This window comes from Abramis brama (assembly GCF_963993115.1).
Source record: "Abramis brama genome assembly, chromosome: 12".
Classification (NCBI taxonomy): Eukaryota; Metazoa; Chordata; class Actinopteri; order Cypriniformes; family Leuciscidae; genus Abramis; species Abramis brama.
In genome coordinates, this window is record NC_139974.1 from 25,902,093 (window position 1) to 25,928,847 (window position 26,755).

At 39.0% G+C, this 26,755-nt stretch overlaps 1 protein-coding gene across 29 annotated transcripts in view; it reads right to left on the minus strand.

Moving 5' to 3' along the window:
* rims2b (regulating synaptic membrane exocytosis 2b) overlaps nt 1-26,755 on the minus strand; it is a 167,831-nt gene that overhangs the window by 128,342 nt on the left and 12,734 nt on the right. For 28 of the 29 annotated variants that reach the window (XM_084130401.1, XM_084130384.1, XM_084130402.1 and 25 more), the window contains exons 3-5: nt 24,116-24,154; nt 16,207-16,293; nt 11,175-11,385 (exon numbers count right to left, since the gene is read on the minus strand). In XM_084130401.1, the coding sequence (XP_083986527.1) occupies nt 11,175-11,385; nt 16,207-16,293; nt 24,116-24,154 (337 nt within the window). The remainder of the gene's footprint in view (nt 1-11,174; nt 11,386-16,206; nt 16,294-24,115; nt 24,155-26,755) is intronic. The other variant, XM_084130380.1, reaches the window with a different exon arrangement.

Genomic DNA, 26,755 nt, shown 5'->3' on the forward strand with positions numbered 1-26,755 from the left:
TGATTTTGACATTGAATGGAATTCATGTTCGATCAGAAAAAAAGTAATTTGAGACAGTTTCGAACTGCTAAGAAATATTATGTAACATAATATAGGCTACATTTAAATATAACTGGACTTTTGGTTTAAAAACCAGATGAGCCCTTGTGACAACTATGGTAGAAAGAGTCGAAAACATTTAACATCATACTTAATGCATAAATTAAGTTTCCTACCCATTTCGTCGTTGTGAGTCATTTTGTATCCGTCGAGACACGATGAACAGCGATAGAGAAGATTGTTACAGCGTGCAATGGACTCTTGACGTCTTGAGCGTCTGCTGCCTCCGTCAGAACGAGAAATGATCGGCTCGGTTCATCTGGATTCTGAGAACGGCAAGAGAAGCCGCTATTGAGCTGCTGTCAGTTCTGCGCATGTCTGACAGCGGAACCGATCGCCGTTTAAGAGGCTGAATGAGGCATGAGCGATGAAGCTAAGAAACTCACTGCTCTTCGCTTTAGTCTACATTATTTACGGATCCTGCCGCTATCAAGCCACTAAGCCGGAATTCAGTTCATTACAAATGCATGCCGTCTCAAACCGCCCGAAAAAACACAGGTAATAACAGACACGAAGCTGCAGCCAAACACTGTAAACACTAAAAAGCGGAATACACTCAAACAATGTGAGTGAATGAGCGTCCTCTGGGTAATTAATAACTCTCAAAAGCTGTAATGAAGTTCACAACCTCCCAATGTGTGAATGAGATCTAAGTGGACTGAACTCCGATTTGCAATAAAAATATAGTTGTTTTCACTTAATAATTTTAGTTCAAATGAACGCAAATTAATACATTTAGCATGAGGACGAGAAGTCAGACACCTTTAAACTTGCTTCATTCTCTCTCAGCACTTCACAATGCAACAGAATCAGCTCTTATGTATTGTGTTTTTATTCACTATAGGAGAGAAGTGTCACTAGGAAGTTAAATTGAAGTTCAAAGTTTACAAAAAGGAAGTCTAATCAACAAAATGTTGACTTCAAGCAAAACAACTAGATAAAACATCAACAGTGAACAGATCCAAACCCTCTATTGATTCTAAATAACTTTATACATTTCCATCTGTCATGTCAAACATGTTTATTAGAACAATGAGAAGCAGTACTATTTTTTTTTATTATCTTAAAACCATGTTCTGTATCTAGAATAAGTGGAAACAGATAATGTAAAACTAAGTACATAGGGATATTGGGAAAACACATCTGTAAAGAATTTAGTTAAATGGGTTCAACACTTTATAGTCTATTTTTAAGCACACTGCATTGTGCTTAGTAAAAATACATAGTAGGCTACATGTCTGTTCAGATATAGCAATTTGAATGTCCATGAAATATTTTTTGTGTTGGCACTTAGAAAATAACTATTTCTTCAATATGTTTTAGATGTTATTGTGAACAATTATTTTGCATATGTTTCATTTTTAATATATATGTTAAATAAATATCCACACCTGGATCTTCAGTGAAAATGCCAGACTTCTCTCTGGTGACATAGAGGGCTTCTCCAATCATTTAGTCTGCTTCAACTTCAGCCCTGCAAACTCACATTCACCTGCCTCCACTTTGCAACAGCCACGTCTCAACATCCAATCAAACTGAACCAAGTCTCCACCCTACATTTTTTTCTTTTTCTATTATTTGTTACACTCAGTATGTCACAATATGAAAGAAAAGATTCTGTTTTATTGTGACTTAAAAGGATAGTTCACCCAAAAATGAAAATTCTGCCATTAATTACTCACTCATGTCGTTCCAAATGACTTTGGTTCATCTTCGAAACACAAACAAATATATTTTTTAAAGAAATCTGAGAGCTTTCTGTCCCTCCATTGACAGCTACACAACTGAAGCTTTTACGCTTCAAAAAGGTCATAAAGAGATCGTAAAACTAATCTATATGAATTGAGTGGTTTAGTCAAAAAGTTTCCGAAGACACTTGATCGCTTTATATGATGAACAAATTGAATTTAGGCTTTTATTCACACAAGCATTCATCAACTCACACATCAGTTGTGGTAAACGGTAACGGAAGCATGTTCGCTCTCGTGTTACACAGCACATTTGAGTTTCCGCAATGAGGTTTGTTCTCGCGGGTCAAGCAGGTTCGGTTGAACTTCTGTTTATATCCGTTTATCAATGTTTATATGTGAATAAAAGCCTAAATTCAATCTGTTCATCATATAAAGTGATCATGGAAATTTGGACTAAACAACTCGATTCATATGGATTAGTTTTACGATCTCTTTATGTGTAAAAGTTTGTTGCGTAGCTGTCAATGGAGGGTCAGAAATCTCTCAGATTTCATTAAAAAGATTTTCATTTGTGTTCCGAAGATGAACGAAGGTCTTACGGGTTTGCAACGACATGAGGGTGAGTAATTAATGACAGAATTTTCATTTTTGGGTGAACTAACCCTTTAAAGCCTGCATATACTATATCATTTTGTCTTAATGTAAAAGGTATCCATCATAATAATGCATAAACATTTTAATGCATTAGATACGTCTAGCCATAAATATGATATGATATTATATATTAGCTATTTGTAGTTCCCTATCAGTCAGTCACTCTCTACGTACGTCGAATAGGAATCTCGCTAGAGAGGCCAATCTACTTCAAGTGAAACTAAACGAGCCAATGCACATTGACGTGCAATCATTTGCATCAGCTGTTCAGCCACGTAGCGCGGGTATATAATGAGCAGGTGCGATTGCACTTCAGCTTTTTGCTTCGGAGTCTAGCTTTTCGATGCTGTTCTCTTCACTGAGTGTTTACAAATTGAACGAGCGAGCTCTCCAGGAGGATCTCTCACATCTGGTGCGGGCGATACAGTGCGGCAGCGGGGTCGACTTTTTTCTCTCGCTCTCTTTCTGTCTTTTTGTGTTTGTGTCTGTAAAACAAAAAGGCTGTTCTTACAGCTGGTATGGTGCGCCAAGAGCGCTGAAAAGCCGTTTTTATGGCTGGTAAGATCACCGTGAGAAACAGACGGCGCACAACAGGCTGCACACTTCCCTGTCTGTGTTCGCAGCGACAGTTCCCCTGCGTGCTTCAGCACCAAGGAGAGCAGTCCCCTGAAAGAGCTTACACGGGTGGAGCGTGTCTTTTTAAAGATGTCACTCTACCTGTGTGTTTCTGGATACGGTCGTTACCTGGGATCGCGGGATGATCACGAACGCTGCATTGCGTATCTGGGCATTGAACATGCTGAGGCAGCATTCGAGTCATGTACCCATTGTTGGAAGATGACCATCTCAGAGCTTCGGTCGAGACTCTCGTTCCTGCAAAGGGGCGGAGTCCCCGCGCCTCTGCCGTGATCTAACCCTCCTCAGAGGGTTACTTCAGGCAGGGGTGCGGGTGACCTGAGGATTACAGCGAGCGCGCTTCCTTTGGGGAACCAACCCCCTAGGAACCCTCATCCCTCTCACGCTACGCAGCCAGTAGAGCCGACGACGGAATGTGCTGGACCATCCACAAGGTGTGTACCAGTCGTTTCCTTCGGCATTCCCCATGATGAACAGATGTCGGTCACTGCATCGGAAGGTGGACTTCTCTGTGGATGACGATTCCCGAGTCGGACCCAGAGATGATGGCCATGCTTTCCTGGGCCGCCAACAGGATCGGGCTCGTGTGGAGCCCTCGAGGTTGGACGATTGGTATCTCGGGGTGGTGCGCACTGGTTCTCAGCAACCCACCCCAGTGCCTTTCTTCCCGGAGGTGCATGAGGAGCTCACGGGGGCGTGGACGGCACCTTTTACTGCCAGAAACCGTCCCGGTGGCTCCTCCTCCTTCACCACCCTTGATGGCGGGGCGGCTAAGGGTTACACACGTATCCCACCAGTGGAGCTGTTGTACTGTACTGAGACCCCGGCCTGGCTGGGTGCCCAAGGTTCCTACCACTCCCTTCAGGGACCAGGTAGTGAACCTGCAAGCGCTGCCCGTGGAGGAGGCAGACCCAGCCCTGGCTTTGCTAAGTCCCGTTCGCGCTCTGTGTCTGTACATGGACAGAACTCAGTCTCAGGACCTCAGACCAGCTCTTTGTCTGTTACGGAGGCCAGCAGAAGGGAAAGGCTGTCTCCAAGCAGAGGATGGCCCACTGGATAGTGGATGCCATCGCCTTGGCTTACCAAGCACAAGGCGTGCCCTGCCCGCTCAGGTTACATGCTCACTCCACGAGAGGCGTTGCATCCTCCTGGGCGCTGGCACGTGGCTCCTCGCAAAACAGATATCTGTAGAGCAGCGGGCTGGGCGACACCTAACACATTCGCTAGATATTATATTATAGCCTACGTGTAGAGCCGGTCTCCTCCCGTGTTCTCACCCTAAACGGGTAGAAGCGAGAGGCCCCGGCTCTGTCGGCTTGCTGCACCCTACTGTGCACCCTTATTGCTTCAGAGTAAAAAACCTGTTGAGTCCTCCAACACCCTCGGTCCGGACATGGCGGAGCGTCTGGCGCCAGGCCTTTATCTGTTGAATCCTTAAGAACCGGGTCTAGGCTGGGTCCCATTTGTGTGACCCTACGGGGATCCCATATGTGTATTTCTTCCACGGCTGCTCCTAAACGGAAGCCTGTGTCTTTCCCTTGGGCTAAGTCACCCAGTATTTTTATATGCAGTACAACCTCATATATATATCGCCACATAACTCCTTCTGGGAAGAATGTGGGTTCCGCAGCGTTCTCCTTCCTAACAAGAAAGGGCACGCTTTCCCAGTGTTATCCAATATTCGCACTGTATAGGTTATCACGGAACAACAGTGACAAATACACTCTGTGTAAGCCCTCTCCTATCGTCCTTCCAGGCAAGAAGGGGCAAGAGGCTCGCACAGGCCACTGGATGGGGTCAGCAGCTGTGGCGCTTTGGTAGGGATTCCTATTTGTCGGTCACAACGTGCATAGAGAGTGACCGACTGATAGGGAACGTCTCGGTTACGTATGGTAACCCTCGTTCCCTGAAGGAGGGAATGGAGACATGCATCCCGTCGCCACATCTGCTGTGACCCACCGGGGCAGCCAGCTCATTGGCTTGGCTCCTCAGCAAAAAACTGAAGTGCAATCGCACCTTCTGCTCATTATATACCCGCTCTGCGTGGCTGAACAGCTGATGCAAATGATTGCACGCCAATGTGCATTGGCTCGTTTAGTTTCACTCGAAGTAGATTGGCCTCTCTAGCGAGATTCCTATTGGTCGGTCACAAGGTACGTCTCCGTTCCTCCTTCAGGGAACGAGGCTTACCATACATAACCAAGACATTACACCTTTAGAGTTCAATGCATTACAATACATGGCATAACACACAAAATTGGATGTTAATCCTTTAAAAGTAGAATTAAATATGTATTATATGATATATTATAATTAAATTATTCAGAATTATTAGTTGCAATTTTTGTAATTACAAAATGTATTGCAACCCACAACAAATGAAGTTATAAGGCATTATGTGGTTAATGTTATAATAATGTATTTTTTTTTTTTCATTAATCGCGTTTTTATTTTCTTGTCCTTCCATGTACAATGTTGTGGGTGTGAATGTTTAAGGGCGTGGAGCAAGAGCTCCATGACATCACTGTCCCACCACTGAAAAAGAATCTGGTCATCTAGCACTGCGGGGGCAACTCAATCCATGGCCTCACTAACATGTGGAGCCATTGACACTGACATCAGACACAGCAGCGCCGGTGTCCATGACACCCCAACACCAGCTGCCTTCACACAGCTCCACACTCACTGTCCAGCAGTAAGCGCATAGCACCATGGGAATAAAACCACTTGCTGATCTAGAAATAGCTTTTAAAGTTCATCACAGTTCATCAAATTTAACACACTTATATTGCAACCATCCATATTGATCTCAAGCCAGTGAAACAAATCAAACAAAACCTCACATGCCAGATAAGCAGATAAAAAGTGTACATATATAACTACCATCTAGATAAATATATAGTTGGTTTGCTGTCCTGCATATACTTGCATATAACGCTGAGATCTCAACAAATCCCACAATACTGTTTTGTGGGACACCTAAAAAGACGTATTTTGCCTCTATACCAACAAGAATTCAAGCAGAGTAAGCAGTTCTAACCATATACAAGTGTTGTTTATCGCAGTGTTATCTCATCAGAAGCATGTACAGATCTTCCTACTGCTGCACCCTCACTAAACACTATGCATTATGCACATCATTCATCATTCATGAGCTGTGAATAGTGAATTAGTCGCTGGTTAACAATTGACCATCAGTAAAGATATTTTCCACATTCTTCAACTCCTAAGAGGGCAAAGAGCACAGGTGGCGGACAAATTATGATGTAAATAATCCAAAGCAACTGTCTGAGATTCTATGGCACATCATTGATAAAAGCTACATTTATTTAAATAAATCTTTTGAAATTATGTCAGACTCGCGGTTCAGTGAATAGCTTTCCTCTTTTATTATTTTTTTTATTTATTTTTTTAGTTATAAATCAGCATAAAAGGCAGTATATGGTGTATCTCACAATGAGATTGTTTTCCACATTACAGTGTTTTTGGAGTAAAATGTGCCTAAATTTCATGGAAATAATGTCAAAATGCAAATACTGTATATACACACTACCGTTCAAAAGTTTGGGGTCAGTAAATTAATACTTTTATTTGCAATGATGCATTAAATTCATTAAAAGTGTCAGTAAAGACGTTTATGTTACAACAGATTTCTACTTCAAATAAATGCCATTCTATTTTATTCCCGGAAAAGTGTCTCATTTTTCTACAAAAACATTAAGCAGATACACAACTGTTTTCAACATTGATAATATTAAGAAATGTTTCTTTAGCAGCAATCAGCATATTAAAGTGATCGTGTGACACTTAAGACTGGAGTAATGACTGCTGCAAATTCAGCTTTGACATCACAGGAATTAATACAATTTTAATATTAAAATAGAAAACAGTGATTTTTAAATTGTAATAATATTTCACAATATTACTCTTTTTACTGTATTTTCGATCAAATAAATGCAGCCGTGGAGAGACTTCTTTCAAAAACATTAAAAAAATCTTACCAACCCCAATCTTTTGAACATAGTATAAATATATGAATCGTACCAAACATTTATTTCACTCTAATGGAGCAATAATATGCCAGCAGCATGTGACAATTAAATTCAGTATTTTTGGATACATCCAATTGTCATTGTAATTCACTTTTTACAATATCAATGCTCCATAATAAAGGGGCTTGTGAGAATTTGAACATAATGAAAAAATAATAAATACTAAGAAAAAGAGGAGCTGCTGAACAACTTGTCCCCATGCTGTAAATTTCTGCAAGTAAATTGACAGTGATGAAATGGAACAAGTGCAAAAAAAAGAAAAAGAAAAGGAGATGCACAGTAAGTAACAGAGGGAAATGTACTGCAATATTAGTATTGATTCATGTATACAAGTCTAAACTTCAATGGTTCAGTGACTGCTGAAAGACAAAACTGCAGTCAGACAAAAAATTCATATTAGCTATTTGAAATCCCAAACACATGAAAAACAGAGGAAGGGCTGAATCACTGAATGGAATATAATGCCCACTAGTGGAAACAGTGTTGAACAGCCTGTGTTGGTTTCATAAAAAAAGACATTGACAAAGATTTCTTTCTTTAAAAAAGATTTTTTTTAAGGCAAGAGGTTACACTAAATTAATTTATCTTCATTTTTAATATATTTTTAGTTGAACTTAATGTCTGCTCTACACTTCAGCGACCACAAAAACTTTAATATAATGGAAGCTCTTTTAAATGTCAAACATACCTGAACATTAAACATTAACAGGTATTCCCTTCACTCAAAAACAACACATAAAACAACACTTAATTTCAACATTTACTCTCCTGATCCAGCCATATGCAAAGGATGCTGGGAACTGAAAATTTTCTGTTAATTTCAGTTAACAGAAATTATTCATGTAATCCAACACAAATGGATTAAGTTAAATTCAATTTTAAATATATTTAAGTGGATTGAACAATGAAATTAAGTTAGGACTAAATGTATAGCAATTGTGTTGCTTTAACTCATTTTAATTAAGTAATTTTAACAAGCAGCAAAAATCTCTTTTTTCAGTGTTGTAAAAAGTGTTGAATTATTATTATTATTATTATTATTTTATGTTTTTGAAAGAAGACTCTTATGCTCACTAAGGCTACATTTATTTGTATGAAATGTATTCCTGTAATGACAAAGCTTAAGTTAACACTATAGTAACTTTCATTAATAAATCATTAACAATAATGCTCAACAGATCATTAGTTATTAATATATATTCACATTAAACTATGAGATAGTGTTTGTTAATGTTTACTGTTGAACTTACTAAACATTACATAATGATTAACAGATCATTATTTAATGTAAATTGAAATGCTTACAAATATCATTAAACTTTCTATTCATATGATCATGCACTTCTTAAAAATCTAATAATGATTTTAAAATAAATTATACAATGATTAAAAGCTTATTACATTTGCTGTCCATTTGAATGCTAAACGTCTTTAAAATTCGATTTATATATTATCTAACACACTTTAATTATATTATTAGTAATTTTAAGCATTTCACAAAAAATATATTTCACAATGTTTTACACAGTCTGTAAAAGTCACACATGTGGTCTTTGTTTGTTGTGGTGTGTATGCAGACTTCTACTATTTACACTTTACAAATCATTTATTAATTATTTGTTCCTGTTTTTGAAGTACCCAATCTATTCATAATTTCCAAATGTTTCTAATGTTTACTATTAACTATTTAACACCTGTATGGGCTTTGGACGTTTAGCTACTGTAACAACGCTTGTGTAAAGGGTGGTTAGTTATGTCTTTAGCAGGGATTTAGCTAAACTTAATAACACATGATTGTAATTATGGTGCAAAACATGTTTTGTACTGCCTCAACATTAAGTATACTATTTCCATAAATAGGATATTCCTTGAATCATACATCAACGGGAGAAAACAGATAATTTTCTCAAGAAAATACTTCATTTATCAAAACAATGTAATACAAACAGTTTGAACAGTGTTCCCTTAAAGTAATCAAACTAACCCCTGCACACTGTTGACCCCTTAACCAAGCCTTAAACCTACCCGTACCACCAAACCTGTCCCTAACCTTACCCGTATCACACCAAATAACAGCAAAATTGTTTTACAATAGAACTGGAACACAAGTACATACCTATTTTTATTTTTTTGGACGCAAGTATATAAAGACACCTATATAGTACATACACCTATACCTACATAGTAAAGACAACTAATATAAAGTGGGACCAGTCATTCTTATATTGTTACATTTTCTGTTGAACATCCAGATCACTCATAGCTACCAAACACCTTTTTGCTTTTGTACATTTGTAAATGTAAAAAAAAGTGCATTAGGTTGTATATGAACTGAAGTTTGAAGATTTTCAAGAAGTGCATGATAAATAAAAAGTTGAATGACATTTGTAAGCATTTTAGTTTACATTAAATAATGATATGTTAATATATATTCTATCATGATATGTTGATACATAGAGAAAAACATTTATTTCATAATGTGATTTTCCCCCCACTTTCAATTATTTTACTTCAATGAAAGGTTAGATTTTTGCTAATTTTTTTAATAAAATGTCAAAAGGATTAACAATGCAGATTTATTTTTTACAGCCATCTTTGATCATATTTACCAAGGGGGCAAATAATTCTGACCAGCACTGTATATATATATATATATATATATATATACTGTATATATTATATTCATGGTCATGGTCATGGCATCAAGAGCAGAGGAGGGATATTTAGAAAACAACAAACTACACACCAGAAGCCTGTTGCATGAAGCCATTTTCAGTTCAGGTAAATTTGAGATTAGTTTGAGCAAACTTGCGCTACATGGCTAACCTGGTCCGGAGCAGGTTTTATTCTGGGTTAGAGTTCCCAAAACTGGGCCAATCAGTTGTGAGTAAAGTGACATGTACTGTATCTGATGCAAAAAAGCCACTCCCCCCTGTATCTCTCCAAATTAAAGCAGTTTAGAGTGGGGAAAAAAGAGAGACAAAATTGTTTGTCTTTTGCTGTTAATTATTGATTATATTTATATTACATCAATTATAATTGTATAATTCATATAATACATTCATATAATTATTATATTAATTGACAATTAATATTAAACATTGGATTTAAATTAATATATAAATACAAACTTTTAAACAGATTAAGCTTGCATGTTTTCTTTTGAGTTCTTTGTGAACTTATATAAAGTATGCAAATTCAGTTGATACACATGCATATAGTCAGATATTTTCATTTAGCTCGCTTTTTAAACTCGCACTGCAGCAGTGTTTATTTCTGCCTTTTAAATGCATTTAAATTCATGTTTTTCATAACGATCTCTTCATCTCTTTATCAGAGAAGTGAATTGTGTCAGCTCTCTCTTGTGTCAGAATATGGTCATGCAGAATAAGGCATTAATATGTGCTTTATAAGTACTAATTAACAGCCAAAATCCTAGAAATATGTATGCTAATAAGCAACTAGTTATTAGTGAGAATTGGACCCTAAACTGAAGTGTTACCCAATTGTGTCATTAACTTTTGTTTTGAGCTTATGTACCTCACAAGTGAAAAAAGAGTGAATAAGTGAATCAAGTGAATCAAACTGACGCTCTCCATGTTCCGTGTGATTGGCTGTTTGCAGCATGACACACTTTCACATTTCAGAGTTAATCACAAGCTCTGGATCAAACCCTGAATTGACAGAGAACGTTTATACCAAGTGTTTTGAGCCCGCTGAACCTGATCTAAACTACTGTAGGTTGGATTTGTAAGGTTTTGTCAACTACTCTGAAACTCAGAGCTTGTTCAACTAGGCCTCAGGAGTTAGGGAGACACTCTATTGTGGGGCTTTATTTTCTTTTAACATTTCAGCACCCTCTAGTGGTTAAGGGATTAAATAGCTAACTTTCTGTTTAGTAAAAAGCCACCAAACCCAGAAGCACAATCTGAAAGATGTCGAAAATGAACATAAGATACAGAAACACAAGGCCATATACAGTAGACAGGGTCTTTATACAACTTGTTTACAGATTTTACGATGAGAGAGGGGTCAGACGTACTTTGTTGGACCGGAGCGAGACGCGTCCTCCACAGCGTGCGCAGAACTTATTTTGGCAATAAGAACAGACGTGGCCGCAGCCATCGGCAAACTTGGTTTTGTGGCAGATCCCACAGATGGGCGAGTCTCTCTTCTGCTCCGGATTCTTCTGAGCCTCCTCTCCGATCTTCTTCACCTGGTCCTTATACATCTCAAACTGCTGGTGCAACTTCCTGTGTAGAGCAGAGGGGGACATTTAGGTTTGGGTCATTTTAGTATTTTCCTGTAATTGTCTTGATTTACATTTGGGGAGGAGAGTCAGGTGTGAAGAGCAGCTCCTGGATCAGTGTGAGGGTACGTTTACACGACAACGATGTACTAAAAACTGAAACGTTTTTCCTTTTGGTTTTTTGCATACAGGCGACAGTGTTGTCTAAACAATCCCCATCCACACATCTCCATGAAAATGATTAAAAATGGTGTATTATGCATGCCAGGCCAGTGTTTGGCGATGTCACTTTTAAAGAAACACTACGCGCCTATTACTGAACATGTAATACGCATGCGCATGACATCACCTTTTTTTTTAAATTCACATTTTGTAGTTTACACGGAGACGATGAAGGTGTTTTCAAAAACTTGCACTTTGAAACCCGTTTTCAAAAGTTTGCATTTTCAGGCCCCCAAAACACCGTTGTCGTGTAAATGAGTTTGTGCAATGATAGCTTTGTCACCTGTTAATTAACATTTATGCAAAACTGATCAGGAATATGAAAATAATTCAGCCAAGAAGTGCTATTATGTTCAGCATAACCTGCAATGTTACTGCAAATAAAAAGAGGAAAAAATACCAAATTGGTTACACAATAGGGTGCTTTTTCAGTAAAAATGTTAAGAATTTTTTAATAAGAATAATTATAAATTTCTACCAATAAACTTTACATATTAAAAATTAAAATAATTGTAAAATAAAGTAATTTTTATATAAAAATTTAAGGGAAAAAATGGGTTGAGATTATTTATATTCCCATCATGTTGAAGAAGATGATGTTACTTCATTGATGTCTAAACTTATTTGATTGTCATTATGGATACCAAAACAATACCAAAACTGGGTCAGGAGGCCGATTTATTTATTTATTTATTTATTTATTACATTCATGCCAATTCTTAACTATTTTAGATTTTGTAAATTGGTGGCAAATTTGTCTGAATCTTATTCATACATCTGCTTACACCCAACTCTGCTTATTTATTTTTTTCTTTTTAAAGGTCCCATGACATGGATTATTTTATTATTTTATAATGTTTCCTGGGGTGCCCTTATAATGTTAGTATGTTTTCAAAAATTGTAATAATTCAGAAATAAAAGGCATTTTTCCTAGCCTGATTTTAGCCTCTGATTTGAACACTCTGTTTGAAGGGGCGTGTCTGCTGAGAGACTTCAGTGTAAACGCCCACTGTGATTGGCTGCTGTGAGACTTCAGTGTAAACGACCACTGCTGTGATTGGCTGAGATGCATATGAAATATTTAGAATTACATGTGGAACTCTCTCGAATACTTTTACTATTACAGCTATTATACGTTTTTACTATTACAGCTATCGAGATTAACGAATCGTGAGAAGATTTTTTAAGTATTTAGATCTATTCCCATCACATAAAAGGTTGCAGTGATGAGCATTGAGCAGATGACAGCCTGTTGATCGCGTGAATGAAGATATTGTCATTGCAACGCAGTTTCTGCACTCTCACTAATGATTTCACCAATGCAAACATGAGGTAAGTACAGTAAGAGCTTCGTTGTGCAGCGTAACAGCGTCATTGATTTCATAACGAGTTTTGGCAAGTGTCCAGATAAACTCACGCTGTGTGATTGACAGCTTGGGCGATTGGAAAGGGACTGTTCTTTGATCGCTTTCTGTATATATTTTAATCACAGTTTAAATAAGATTATTTTCATCCTACCAAGAGAAACGATGTGAAGTTGATATTTTAGTCACTGGCTTGATTTACTGATGCATAAACAGTATTGAACGATTTTGAGAGAAAGATTATCAGTCTGAACTTGAACAATTACACATCAGAAATTCACATAACCCACTGGTTCTTCAGAGGCTCGGATGAAGGAACTAAAAAAATACTTTTGTGTTCATTTGTACATCCAAACACTGAGCAACTGTCATGCTTTGCTCGTTTGCAAGCCATGATGTCCCTCGAGGAAAAAACAATATCGCGCTAGCGCAGCTTATTTTCTCATGGGCGGGCCAAATTCTTTTTGCGGGCAAAGAAGAGAAAGGGGAGGTGACCTTTCCCCTTATGACGACATAAAGGGAAGATTCTAGATTCGCCCGTCTGAGCTTTCATTTTCTCAAAAATACCCAGGGCTTGGTTTACACCTATCAAAATGTCTAGCCACTGGGGGACCATAGGCAGGCTAGGGGAACTCATATTAATGTTAAAAAACCTCATAAAGTTAAATTTTCATGTCATGGTACCTTTAAAAAAACTCATGAAATTGGTTTGGAATTTTCATTCCTGTTGTAGCCTCAATAGCTCTCCAACAAATGTGAGATTTGCAGTTTCATTGCTTTATAAGACACCAATGTCTACCAGTGTTGTTAACAAGAATGAAAACGTTTGTTAATTGAAATAAAGCTGAAAGAAAAAATAAAAAAATATAGGATGAAAACAGAAATGTTGCCTTGGCAAAAAAAAAAAAAAATGAATAAGTTTAAGATGAAACTAAAATGGAAATAAAAAGTCGTTATATATTAATAAATGCTATAATTGTGTACAAATAATAGAAAAATAACACTGATTTCTACCCATTTCATGATAAGTACAAGTAGAATCTATAAAACGTTTTTTTTTATATAAAAATAAAAAAACTATAAAAAAGGTTGTTGTTTTTTTTGCAACTGTAAAAAGTGATTAGTTGAATTAACTTAATAAATTTAAGGCAATGGGTTTCCTCACTTTTTTAAGTAAATAAACGTCATGCCTAATTGAAAGAATTAAGTAATGTGGAATTGTCAAGTTGACATAGCTTATTTTTTTCAATTATGCATGGGTTATTTACGTAATAATTTTAAGGCAATGGGTTTCCTCACTTTTTTTAAGTCAGCTGATCACTTTTTAGTGTTTAAAACCTTAATTGTTTGGCACGTGATTATTGTGGTGCTTTGGGTTTAAGAGAGCATTTCAGTAGTAATTGCATTAATATATAGGCTTAAACTCTGGGTTAATTCCTCCTATTCTACATTCATCAGTCAAACCATATTGAAATAAGTCAGTAACCACTGACAGGATGCATCAAATACTTTAACAAGACTCGTAAGATGATAAGAGAGTGTTCCAGTTTGACAAGATCCAAATCTAATGCAGACAGACTCAATCAATAATTTATCCAGAGAAAACACTTACTCATCAGATGATTATTGATCCAGGGGGTATTTTCCATTGTTTTTAAGTCGCATGGAGCAGTGAAGTATGACAGGGACGGGTTTTACTGTACATGCACTACAAATCATGATATTCAGTGAGCCCTGGAAAATCGATAACGTGTCCACACTGAAAATATCTGACATTGTCTCTCCGCAAGAGTACATGAATATCCGCTGTCATCGGTTTGGATTGAACATGTTGTGTTGATATACGATTTGGTAGACTGATGAAACGGTCCGTCCAAAAAAAAAAAAAAAAACTTGAGTATGCACACTGTTAGCAGGGTTTTATCTGTGCACATGGTAACTTCCACATGATTTAAGTACTTTTGAACCCAGAGCATTTCTTTACTAGAGTAGTGACAAACTATTCAGGGGGTAAACCCCTAGACCATCACACCAGTTCTGCTTGACCCACTTGGATTAAACCATGTTGTGTTCATTTTAACGATTTTTCTTTTTCCTGAAATACTAGTTAAGACCCAATCAGAGAGGATTTTCTTTTTCCTAAAAAAGCTTGTTATCGCATAATTCGCATTGGACAAAAACTTACTGACTTTGCTCACACAAGGCATAAAAACTTTTGGATTTGGTCTTGTGGTGTTCCAGGTCAAAATGACAGATTTACAAAAAATTGGGTAACACTTTAGTTTAGAGTCCAATTCACACTATTAACTAGTTGCTTATTAGCATGCATATTGGTATTTATTAGTACTTATAAAGCACATATTAATGCCTTATTCTGCAAATCCCTTAATCTTACCCAACACCTAAACTTAACAACTACCTTACTTACTATTAATAAAGCAGTAATTATGACTTTACTGAGGCAAAAGTTGTAGTTAATTAGATACTAGTGAGAATTGGACCCTAATCTAAAGTGTGACCAAAAAATTGCTTATAAATCTGTTATTACCAAACATTGGATTCCATCTTTGAACTAACTATTAACTATGACTTTTGCCTCAATTACCCCTTAAACTTAGTGCTTATTAATAGTTATTAAGGTAGTTGTTAAGTTTAGGTATTGGGTAGGATTAAAGGATGTACAATATGATCATGCAGAATAAGACATTAATATGTGCTTTTTAAGTACAGCCAATATCCTAGTAATATGCATGCCAATAAGCAACTAGTTAATAGTGAGAATTGGACCCTAAACTGAAGTGTTACCCAATCGGGTCATCAACTTGTTTTCTTTAAATCAGCACAGGTTTTGTATTTGGAACTGATTGATCATAGGCCACATTGATCTGAGCTTATTTACAGTACCTCACAAGTGAAACAAATAGTGAATAAGTTTGAATGAAAAAAAAAATCCTCAAATTCACCTCAAACAAACAAACAAACTGAGGTTTATAAACTCAGATCAATGTGGCCTACGATCAATCAGTTTCAAAATGAAATCTGTAATTGAAAGGAAACAAGCTGACAAAAAGATTGAATCCAGTATTTGGTGATAGCATAATGAGAGATTTACAAGCAAAGATTTTAAAAGCCCAGTCATTTTGCCCGGGAACACCAAATTAGGTAAAGGATTTTTAGCTCAGGACAAGGGAACTAGCTACTTTTAGCGGCATGATTTGAAGCCCCTGCACTGTACTTACGGCTTTGGCTCCTCCTCACTGGGGGACTTTGACTGGGGCTGAAGAACATTACTAACCAGCTCAGTGATTCCACTGAAAGGGTTCCACCTGTTCAGACAAGCATAGCAACATCAAGTGGCAAGAACCAAAGAAATGTGTTTTCTCTCTGTCCTGCTTACTCTTTGCATTTTGTGGAATTGGTCGCCATGATTATGCCATATAAGACATGTTCCTGGATCAAAATCTTTTGTTGATCCTGGAACAACATAGAGCTAACCCTATCTTTGCCTCTGAACCTAACCCTACCCATAACTTATCCCTAAAAATGTGAATAAGAATGGTGTAGAAGCCGCTAACAACTGCTATAAGCCTAAACTTGACATTAACTGTAAACCATATTCCTCAAATCTGATTGTTTGATTAGAATGTTGTTCCAGGATCATCAAGGATGTTTTACTTGGTGAAATCGCACTCAGTCTCCCTTGTGGGACTACACCAAGGAATCCCTAAACATTTTATTGAATGCTGCTTTAATCGAAAATGTTTGTGTGAATCATTTAAGTTTCTTCCTGTGTTAAAAAAATGAAAAATCATAATTTACTCACCTTCATGTCACTGCAGACCTGAACACAAAAAGAGATGTATAGCAGTTTTTCAGCTTAGACATTCTATCTAATATCTCCTTTTGTGTTCAATAGAAGAAAAGTCAAGCGGGTTTAGAGTGACATGATAGTGAGTAAATGATGGCAGAGTTTTGTTTTTGGATGGACTATCCCTTTGAGATCACCAGCAATAGCTCATGATTTGTAAATGATCGTACAATAACAGTCAGGCCACAAATCTGTGATTTGAGAATACTATATTCTCACAATATTGGCAAATTGTAGATATTTGAAAGAATTGTAAATATTGGGGGGAAAAAGTCCATCAGTCAGTAAGTCCTTTGGGGTCATTAAGGGTTCCCTTTCAAGGGGGCTCGTTTTCTTAAACTCGAAGGTGATAGGCTTCTAAGCGAAACCCCCATTCGTCATTCACTGACGTAACTCGTAGTGACTGAATGAAAGGGAACCCTGGTTCCCTGAAGAGGGAACGAGACGCTGCGTCGAGACACTGTGGGAACACCTCTGTGTGACTGCGTCATGAAGCACTTATGAAATCAGTCCAATGGCGTGACGGAACGTCATGTGACGTCATCGACCAGGAAACTATAAAGCATACCTGGAACAAACAGTCACTAGCTTCTGTGTCTTCAGCAAGCACTTTGTGTGAAACTGTCTCTGTCTATTTATTGTTGTTTATCCACAAGCATACATATATATCTTGACAGGAGTATAATGGTGAGCAAACAGCTTTTTGGATCTTGTGTTCCTCCCTGCCCTCGCTTCATTACGAGTGGGGACACAAGCGATTTATGTGTTGTTTGTCTGGGAGTGGAGCATGCATGGTCAGCTCTAGTAAAGGGGACTGACAGTGTTCATTCATAAATTCCTGACGTGTAACATATGCACTATCGAGAGTTTTAGCTCTGCTCCTGTTGGCTTTTTTTTCGAGTGAAGAAAGTCAATAAAAATGATTTGGCTCAGATCTCGCGTTTGCCGAGGCAGCGTGTAGATTAAGGGTCTGCAATAAAGATTCTGTGACTCGATCTCGGATCTCGCGTGTGCCGAGGCAGCGCATAGATTACAGGTCTACATATCTGCAATAAGAATCTAATGGCTCAGATCGCGCGTAGATTATTTGTCTGCATCTCTGCAATAAAAATCTAGTGGCTCATCTCGCATTTGCCGAGGTAATGTGTAGATAATGGGTCCGCAATGTATATATATGCAGGGAACTGAGCAGACGGGAATTCCCTTTCTCTCTTTCTTTTATGTTTGTGTGCAAACTAGTGTTTGCATATTATTATTTAGGCTATGGTTCTTTTTGTTTGAGATTATAGCCTGTCATTCAGACCATGTATTCTTGTCTGTTTGTTTCTGGCTGCATTTAATTTTGACTAAATTAAATGTTAAATACTCTTCTGATTTGAAGTCTATATTAATACAATATATTCAGCCTTTCACCTAGACCGTTTCTACTTGTCTGGTTGATATTTGGCTGCATTTAATTTTTGAGAAAATTAAATATGTACTCATCTTATCTTTGAGGAGTTAGAGGTCTTTATTAATATACTATTCAGCTTTTTCATCCAGATCATGTTTACTTGTCTGGTTGAAATTTGGCTGCATTTAATTTTTGAGAAAATTAAATATGTACTCATCTTATCTTTTAGGACTTAGATGTCTGTATTATTATACTATTCAGCTTTTCATCCAGACCGTGTTTACGTTTCTGGTTGATATTTGGCTGTATTTGATTTTTGAGAAAATTAAATATGTACTCATCTGATCTTTGAGGAGTCGTTTAATTCTGAGGAAATAAATGGTGAATTCCTGGGGGGAAATGGATAACACCTCATTATATGGTGCCCATCTTCCTTCGGTGCCCTCCAGCGAGTTCTAGTCTCAGTGTCTGACTCGCAGAAGGAGGGTTTAAGAGGGGTCAGTTCGGTTGTTTCCTGCCGGTCATCCGTTTCAGGACGCTGGATTGGCTTCTCAAGCTATACTAGAGACAAGTCTCGAGAGGCTGGTTCCTTTAGTAGTCTCAGCCATAGTCGTCTTGGGATAAGGAAATGTGTTTTCTCTCTGTCCCGCTTACTCTTTGCATTCTGTGGAACTGGTCGCCATAATTATGCCAAAAAAGACATGTTCCTGGATCAACATCTTTTGTTGATCCTGGAACAACATTCTGCTTCAGGGCGCCAAGGTGCATGCATCTCCCAGCGATCCTCCGAGGAGGGTCGTAGAACAGTCAGTTCTGTTGTTCCCTGCCGGTTCGCCATTACAGGGCACCAAAGTGGCTGTTCGACCAATACCAGAGACCAGTCTTGAGAGGCTGGTTCCTTTAGTAGTCTCAGCCGTAGTCGTCTTGGGATAAGACAGATCTGATGACCTGAGATCTTGTTATCTCGGAGAAGGCTTCGACTAAGAAGTCCTGACGCTGAGGCCGTCAGACTTCTGAGGGCAGTCCCCTCTGGGGAGAAATGGTTTCCACCTCATCAAAATACAGTGCCCGTTTCTCCTCGGCGCCCTCTGGGAAGCGACTCTCTGAGGAGGGTCGCAGCACTGCCAGTTCGGTTGTTCCCTGCCGGTTCGTCGCTTCCGGGCGCCGAGGTGCCTGCATTTCCCAACAATCCTCCGAGGAGGGTCGTAGAAAAGTCAGTTCGGTTGTTCCTTGCCGGTTCGCCGTTACAGGGCACCGAAGTAGCTGTTCGACCAATACCAGAGGCCAGTCTCGAGAGACAGGTCCCCTTAGTAGATTTTATGGCAGCATGAAAGCTACTGCCAAATATATCTCGTTGGGTCCTGCTCACTATAGAAAAGGGTTACAGAATTCAGCGGTTCTCTTCCGCCCAGATTTCTAGGGGTCCTCCCTACGGTGGTGGATCCCGAGCAGGCTCTGGTTATGGAGAAGTACAGACTCTTCTGCAAAAGGAGGCTATAGAAAGGGTTTCTCCTCCCAGCAGGGAGTAAGGGGTTTAAAACCGTTACTTAATCGAAAGTTCTTCCCTTCGGCCTAGGTTTATCATAGCTCAATCCGAGCATGTGGCGGTTCGGCATCGAAATGTCGTTCTTGTCTCACATGAGAAAGTTTGGCTAGGCCAGTCACTCACTGTGAAACAGTTTCAGAGACTGTTGGGTCTCATGGCAGCGGCGTCCAAAGTAATAACGTTTGGCCTCCTGTACATGAGGCCCCTGCAGTGGTGGCGCAAAACCACAAAACCAAGGGGTTTTCTCCAAGGGGAAATCTGTTTTGCCTTAGACATGTGGAAGAAACCTTCGTTCCTTGTCCAAGGCCTAGTGTTGGGGGCTTCTTGTCATGCTAACGTCAGATGCTTCCTTCACAGGATGAGTGGTCGCTCGGCGCAAGATCTGTGGCAGGACAATCTTCATTCTTGGCACATAAATCGGCTAGAAATGATGGTGGTGTTTTGAGCTCTCAAACACTTCCTACCAGACAGTTTAAAGTTGTCTGCACGGACAACACATCAGTGGTCACTTACATCACCAAAAGGGGGGTCTGAGGTCACGTCAATTATGCAGACTGGCTCACCAGATCCTCCTGTGGGCCCAAGGGAATTTGCTCTCTTTAAAGGCAATTTACATCCCGGGGTTTTTAAATCAGGGAGCAGACATCCTGTCGAGGCAGCGGCCGAAAAACTTTGATAGAGCAGAAGTAGACCTGTTCGCATCTTAAGAGACCACACACTGTCCACTGTGATTCTCACTCTGGGGCTGGACGCTATGGTGCAGACGTGGCCGAGGTCACGTCTGTAAGCATTTCCCCCGATCGCTCTGCTCCCGGGAGTTCTGAAGAGAGTTCGCCGGGACGGGGACCGTCTTATGTTAATAGCCCCATTTTGGCAGGCTTGAGTATGGTTCTCTGACCTAGAGTCTCTCCTTGAGGGCTCTCCTCTGGAGATTCGATCAGGGAGGACCTTTTCTTTCAGGTGAGCGGGTTGATCCTTCACCCCCGCCCAGAAATGTGGAAACTTTGGGCTTGGCCTCTGAGGGAGCCCAGCTCATAAGTTCAGGTCTCTCAACTGAGGTTGTTGGACCATCCTCCACTCCAGAGCTCCCTCCACGAGGAAACTCTACATCTTGAAGTGGATATTTTTCATCCACTTTCAAGACCCAGTTATCTGCCCAGTGGTTGCAGTGCTGGAGTTCCAGCAGGAGCGTTTCTCCGCAGGTCTATCCCCCTCCACAATAAAGGTGTACATGGTGGCCTTAGCTGCTTATCACGATCCTTTAAGTGGTGTATCCTTGGGGATACACCCTCTAGTAACATTTCCTTTGTGGCACTGTGACCAAGAGACTAGGATTATGGCTGCTTCTAAAACATTATCGTCAGGAGTGAGGTTTTTGACCTTGACCTCGGCTCCACTCCAGGGGCACAGGTGCTTTTGTATTGGTGTGCGCAGAGATTTCACACGGACAGGCACTTGTTACTATGGCATCATGGGTATAGTGTTCCCACAGCGTCTTGACGCAGCTCGAGTTCCCTTGAAAGGGAACGTCTCGGGTTATGACTGTAACCCTGGTTCCCTGAAGAGGGAACAAGACACTGTGTCGCTCTGCCATACTCCCTGCATGCCTGTGAGCGACTTTCAGCCTATCAGAAGCTAGTGACTGTTTGTTCCAGGTATGCTTTATAGTTTCCTAGTCGATGACGTCACATGACGTTCCGTCACGCTATTGGACTGATTTCATAAGTGCTTCATGACGCAATCACGCAGAGGCGCTCCCACAGCGTCTCGACGCAGTGTCTCTTTCCCTTTCGTTCAGTCACTATGAATGGGGGTTTTGCGTAGAAGCCTATCACCTTCGAGTTTTAGAAAACGAGCCAATGGCATGGAAAATGCCTTGGGTCTGCGGAAATTGCATGCCGCGACTCTGCCCCACCACGTGGGTATAAAAGGAGGAGCGGTGGCAATCTCGTATTATGTTTTCATTTCGGAGCCAAGAGTAATCTTCACTCCTACAAGCCATTCTGAGATCTTCACTCTTCGAGACAAGCTACTCTCCAGGTGTTGATATGACGGCGAATTCCAGCGAGTTCACATTGCCTGCTGATCTGTGCAGTGATCTGCCAGTCGTGTGCTTCTCCCTGGTCGCTTCAGCACTCTGCAGAGTTTTCCCTCTCACAAAAGAGCTTGCGCGTGGCACGTCTTTATAAAGATGTATCACCCGTGCACTTCTTGTCATGATCCTGGTCTCTTTTCCTCTTTCTTTGTCTCCCTCTTGTGGTCACACACTCACTCGCACACACAATCACGCACACACATCCATTCCTCCACTCATTATCTCTTACAGCTGTTTCCCCTTTCGTTCCCTTCTCACCTGTTCCCTTTTACCTCTTGATTGTTTCTGCCTCTTATTCTCTCTTCCTAGCCCTATCCTGTTGTCGGATTATTCGATGACCTCTCGTGAGAAACGTCAGCTCTCTAGTCTTGTCCTGTCCTGTCCGGTCTTGTTTGTGGAAAGAGAAACCATTATTTCTGCTGTGAGTAATACTGCCATCAGACTGTGAATTACCCAGCTGTGCCTGTTTGCAGAGTACCTGTTCTGTGCCTGCTCAATGCTGCTCGCCCTTTTCTGCTGCCTCACATCTCCTGACTGGCTGTGTGCTTCTCTGGGTCCCTGCCTCTGTCCTCGTGGAGGTTGATGCTGTTTTTCTAAAGTTCCAGTCGTCTGGCAGTTTCTGTTCTGGCTCTGATTTAAGCCTGTGATTTGTGTTCTATTATTGAGGACTATATCCTTTATTCATTAAAGACTGTTAACTGCATTCCGCCCTGGTCTTCCATCATTCTTACAATAACACTTCTGGTTGCGGTCGGACTGTTTCTCAGTTTGATGGGCACCATCGCTGCCTTGCGTGTTTGGCCATAGATCACGCTAAGGCAGCTTTTGTGGATGAATCATGTTCTCATTGCGGGAACATGACCATCGCTACACTGTGGTCAAGACAATGACCTTACTAGAGCGAAAGTCCCCTCATCCACACCCCGATCTACCCCCTCTTTGAGAGGTGGTACTTTGGCTGGTGGACAGGGTGACCTGAGGGTGACGGTGTGGAACAAAGCGCCGACGATATTTCCTCGGCCCACACCCCCCTCTTTTTCCATGCCATTGGCTCGTTTTCTAAAACTTGAAGGTGATAGGATTCTAAGCGAAACCCCCATTCGTCATTCACTGACGTAACGTCTCCGTTCCCTCCTCAGGGAACGAGGGTTACATACGTAACCGAGACGTTACAGTCGTAACCCGAGACGTTTTATATATATATATATATATATATATATATATATATATACACACACACACACATTTATGTAGACATTCTATTTTAAATAAATGTGGTTCTTTTGAACTTTATATTCATCAAAGAATCCTGAAAATAAGAAACAAGAAATGTTTCTTGAGCAGCAAATCAGAATATTAGAATGATTTCTGAAGGATCATGTGACACTGAAGACTGGAGTAATGATGCTGAAAATTCAGCTTTGCATCACAAGAATAAATGACATCTTAAAATATATTCAAATAGAAAATACTTATTCTAAATTGTAAGAATATATGACAATATTACTGTTTTTAATGTATTTTGATCAAATAAATGAAGCCTTGGTGAACATAAAAGCCCTTTCAAAACCATTAAAAAATCTTACTGACCCCAAATTCTTTTTACAGTAGTGCATGTAGTGAAAATTAAAAAGTCATTACATTGTAAAAAGAAAAAATAATAATTTTCTAATGCACTATAAAAAAAAAATGCTAATGGGGTAAGACATAAAAAAAAACTTTCTTAAAGATATACATTTTTTTTAAAAAAGTTTCTGTTTTACTTCTCAAGTAAACTGATCTTGTTTGAAGGATGTTTCTTTTTTTTTTCTTTTTTTTTACTGGAAAACAAGAGTGTAATGCAATAGATCAGTGATCAGAGAAACGGCAGCATTAGAACTAAGGGTGGAGAAAGAAGCCACAATATGAAAGCAGGTGAATCACAAGAGGAAACTAGTTCTGTATACTGGAGGACGGTGGAGGAGAAACTGACCAACTACATGTACATATGGGTCACTACAGCAACACAGATTTGCAATTAAACGTACAACCCAAAGGTTAGAAGGATGAGAAAGCATGAACAGTTTCAGTAAATCAAATGGGGAAAAGGGCCCTAGAAGGACTAGTCCTGAGTTTTCAACTACAGAACATCATAAAGCCAAATAACTGATCATAGGTCAGCTCTGAGGGATGTATCATAGACAGCAAACGGCGAAGAAAGAAGACTGAAAGCTTAAAGTATGCTAAAAGAATTTGCTTGTACTCACTGAGCTGGTTGAGGCTTTGTGTCTTCTTTAGGAGGTTCCCTAAAAAGATATGTTCAACAGCTCATCACACACACAGGGCAAAACATAAGACAAAATCAAAACGGACATATCAAAAACAAATTAAATTATGGCATAATGAAGTCAGAAAACTAATAATAGTAAAATAAAATAAAAATTTTGGGGCTGCCAAAATAATGTGTCAAATTGTTAAATATAATTATTAATAATATTAAATAATATTAACATCATTACATTTCATGCTATTGGACCTTTAAGAATTATAACTTTACTAAGGCAGAAATTTATGGAAGCTTCTTTCTGTCACAGAATATAAAAAATAGTCGTGGTCAGAATTATTGATACCCTTGGTAAATATGAAACAAAGAAGCCTGTGAAAATTAATCTGCATTGTTAATCCTTTTGACCTTATATCAAAAAAAAATTATAAAAAAAATCTAACCTTTCATTAAAGTAAAACAATGGAAAATGGGGGGAAAATATCATTATGAAATAAATGTTTTCTAATACACATTGGCCACAACCTTTTATTCGATTCTTTTTGCAACAAGATAACAGCTCTGAGTTTTCTCCTATAATGCCTGATGAGTTTGAAGAACACTTGACAAGAGATCAGAGATCATTCCTTCATACAGAATTTTGATGTTTGTTTTGGATCATTGTCCTGGTAGATCCAACCACAGCCTAATATAAGATTTCTAGCAGGCTGCCAATTTAAAAAAAAAAAAAAAAAGAAAGAAAAAAAAATATCTGAACAATATGTCCAGAACCTGGCAGAAAAATAGGCCAGAAAATTTTTTTATCCCAAAGTTCACTAAACTCATCTGATGGGTTTGCTGCCAAAAAACTCTTTTTTTAGTTTCATCTGACCATAGAAGCCGGTCCCGTTTGAAGTTCCAGTATTTGTCAACTGAATGCTGGAGTTTGTTTTTAATGACAGCAGAGGATTTTTCTTGGAACCCTCCCAAACAACATGTGGTGATGTAGGTTGGGTTTTTTTAGGTTTTCTGACCCTAAGACTCAACTCATTTCTGCAATTCTCCATCTGTGATCCTTTGAGAATCTTTGGTTACTCAAACTTTCTTCCTCACCATGCATTAAGACAATACACATGTCATCTTCCATGCAGATTCTTAACATTTCCTATTGATTGGATCTTCTTAATTATTGCCCTGATGTTGGAAATGGGAATTTTCAATGGTTTAGCTATTTTCTTACAGCCACTTTCATTTTTGTCAGGACCACTATCGTCAAATACGATTGACAATTAGCATACAGTTAGGATTGACGGTATGGTTCTGTTCTGTGCAAGAACTCCCTGCGCATCCATGCAGCCTAGCATACCGAATAGTTACTTAAAGTTACTTACCGAACAGGGCCCGGTTTCCCAAAGCGTTCTTATCTCTAAGTAGTTCTTAACCTATTCCTTAACCTCTCTCTTAACCTTATGGCACGATTCCCGAAACGTTCGTTCGCTAAGTATATCTTCTGTAAGTCACACTTTCGTAAGGTTGGTCTGGACCACTCTTAGCTTTACCTTATCACTGTTGCAGGTCTATATGAATATAATTCTGAAGTTTTAATACACCCAGACAGTATTAAATTAGGCTAATTCAAGTGTTTTCATGCAAAGAATAAAATTGTCATTACACTGATTGTTGTTAGATTTTTAATTATATTATTATACAATATTATTAATTTAATTAAAACGCTCTTTTAAAGGCCAGTGAAAGCATAGGCTACTGTCAGTTAAGTCCTATTCGGACGCTAATATTGTTTCTCATGGGCTCGTCCGGTATTTTAAACATTTACAGGGGTAAGTCGGTGATTTTAGTGCCGTCCGAATCCATAATATCAGTGTTTTTCTCACCCAACCCGCGTAAAAATCCCTGGCCAAATTAGTACCTTCTGTTTTTTGACAAACAGGTCGTGTGGTAATTTAATTGCCGTCTGAATCCACATCTCTGAGTTTACAAGAGATTCAAAATTCACGGTTAAATCCTTTTTGATCACTGCCGAGCACCGTATGCAAGATGTAAACTTTTATTACTGAAATGCTGGAAAGTATTTACAAGAACAATATTTCATCGCAGCTCCACCTCAGCGAACAAAAATGGGAAAGAGAAGAAGGCACATAAATTTGTGAAAAGGTTATTGTGGCAGCAATATATGTTACAATTTTAAAATATGTAGGCTAGGCTATTATAGGCTATTATTATATTATTTTTTATAATATCCAATAATCATAATAAATTGCAATTTCAACTATTTCTGAAGTGCTTCATTTATAAAGATCACCGCTTTCTCACATAAACAGCCCCTGCACGAGAGAATAATTGATTCTCGAGCCATCGATATCAAACAATTCAGCACCATCGCCACGGACAGCGCCGGGTAACGTCGCATGTAAGAAGGTATATCTTAAGCAGCTTCCTAAGGTATGGTTCGGGGAACACACTTAGGAACATAAACAACTTTGGTAAGATATATCTTTCGAGCTTTCTTAGCGCGCTAAGAGTGAGCGTTACCGGGAAACCGGGCCCAGAATAGAACCAATATGAATGTATTGCAGATATCATTAATTAATCTGAATGTACAACATAATTACAGAATTTTAGTCTG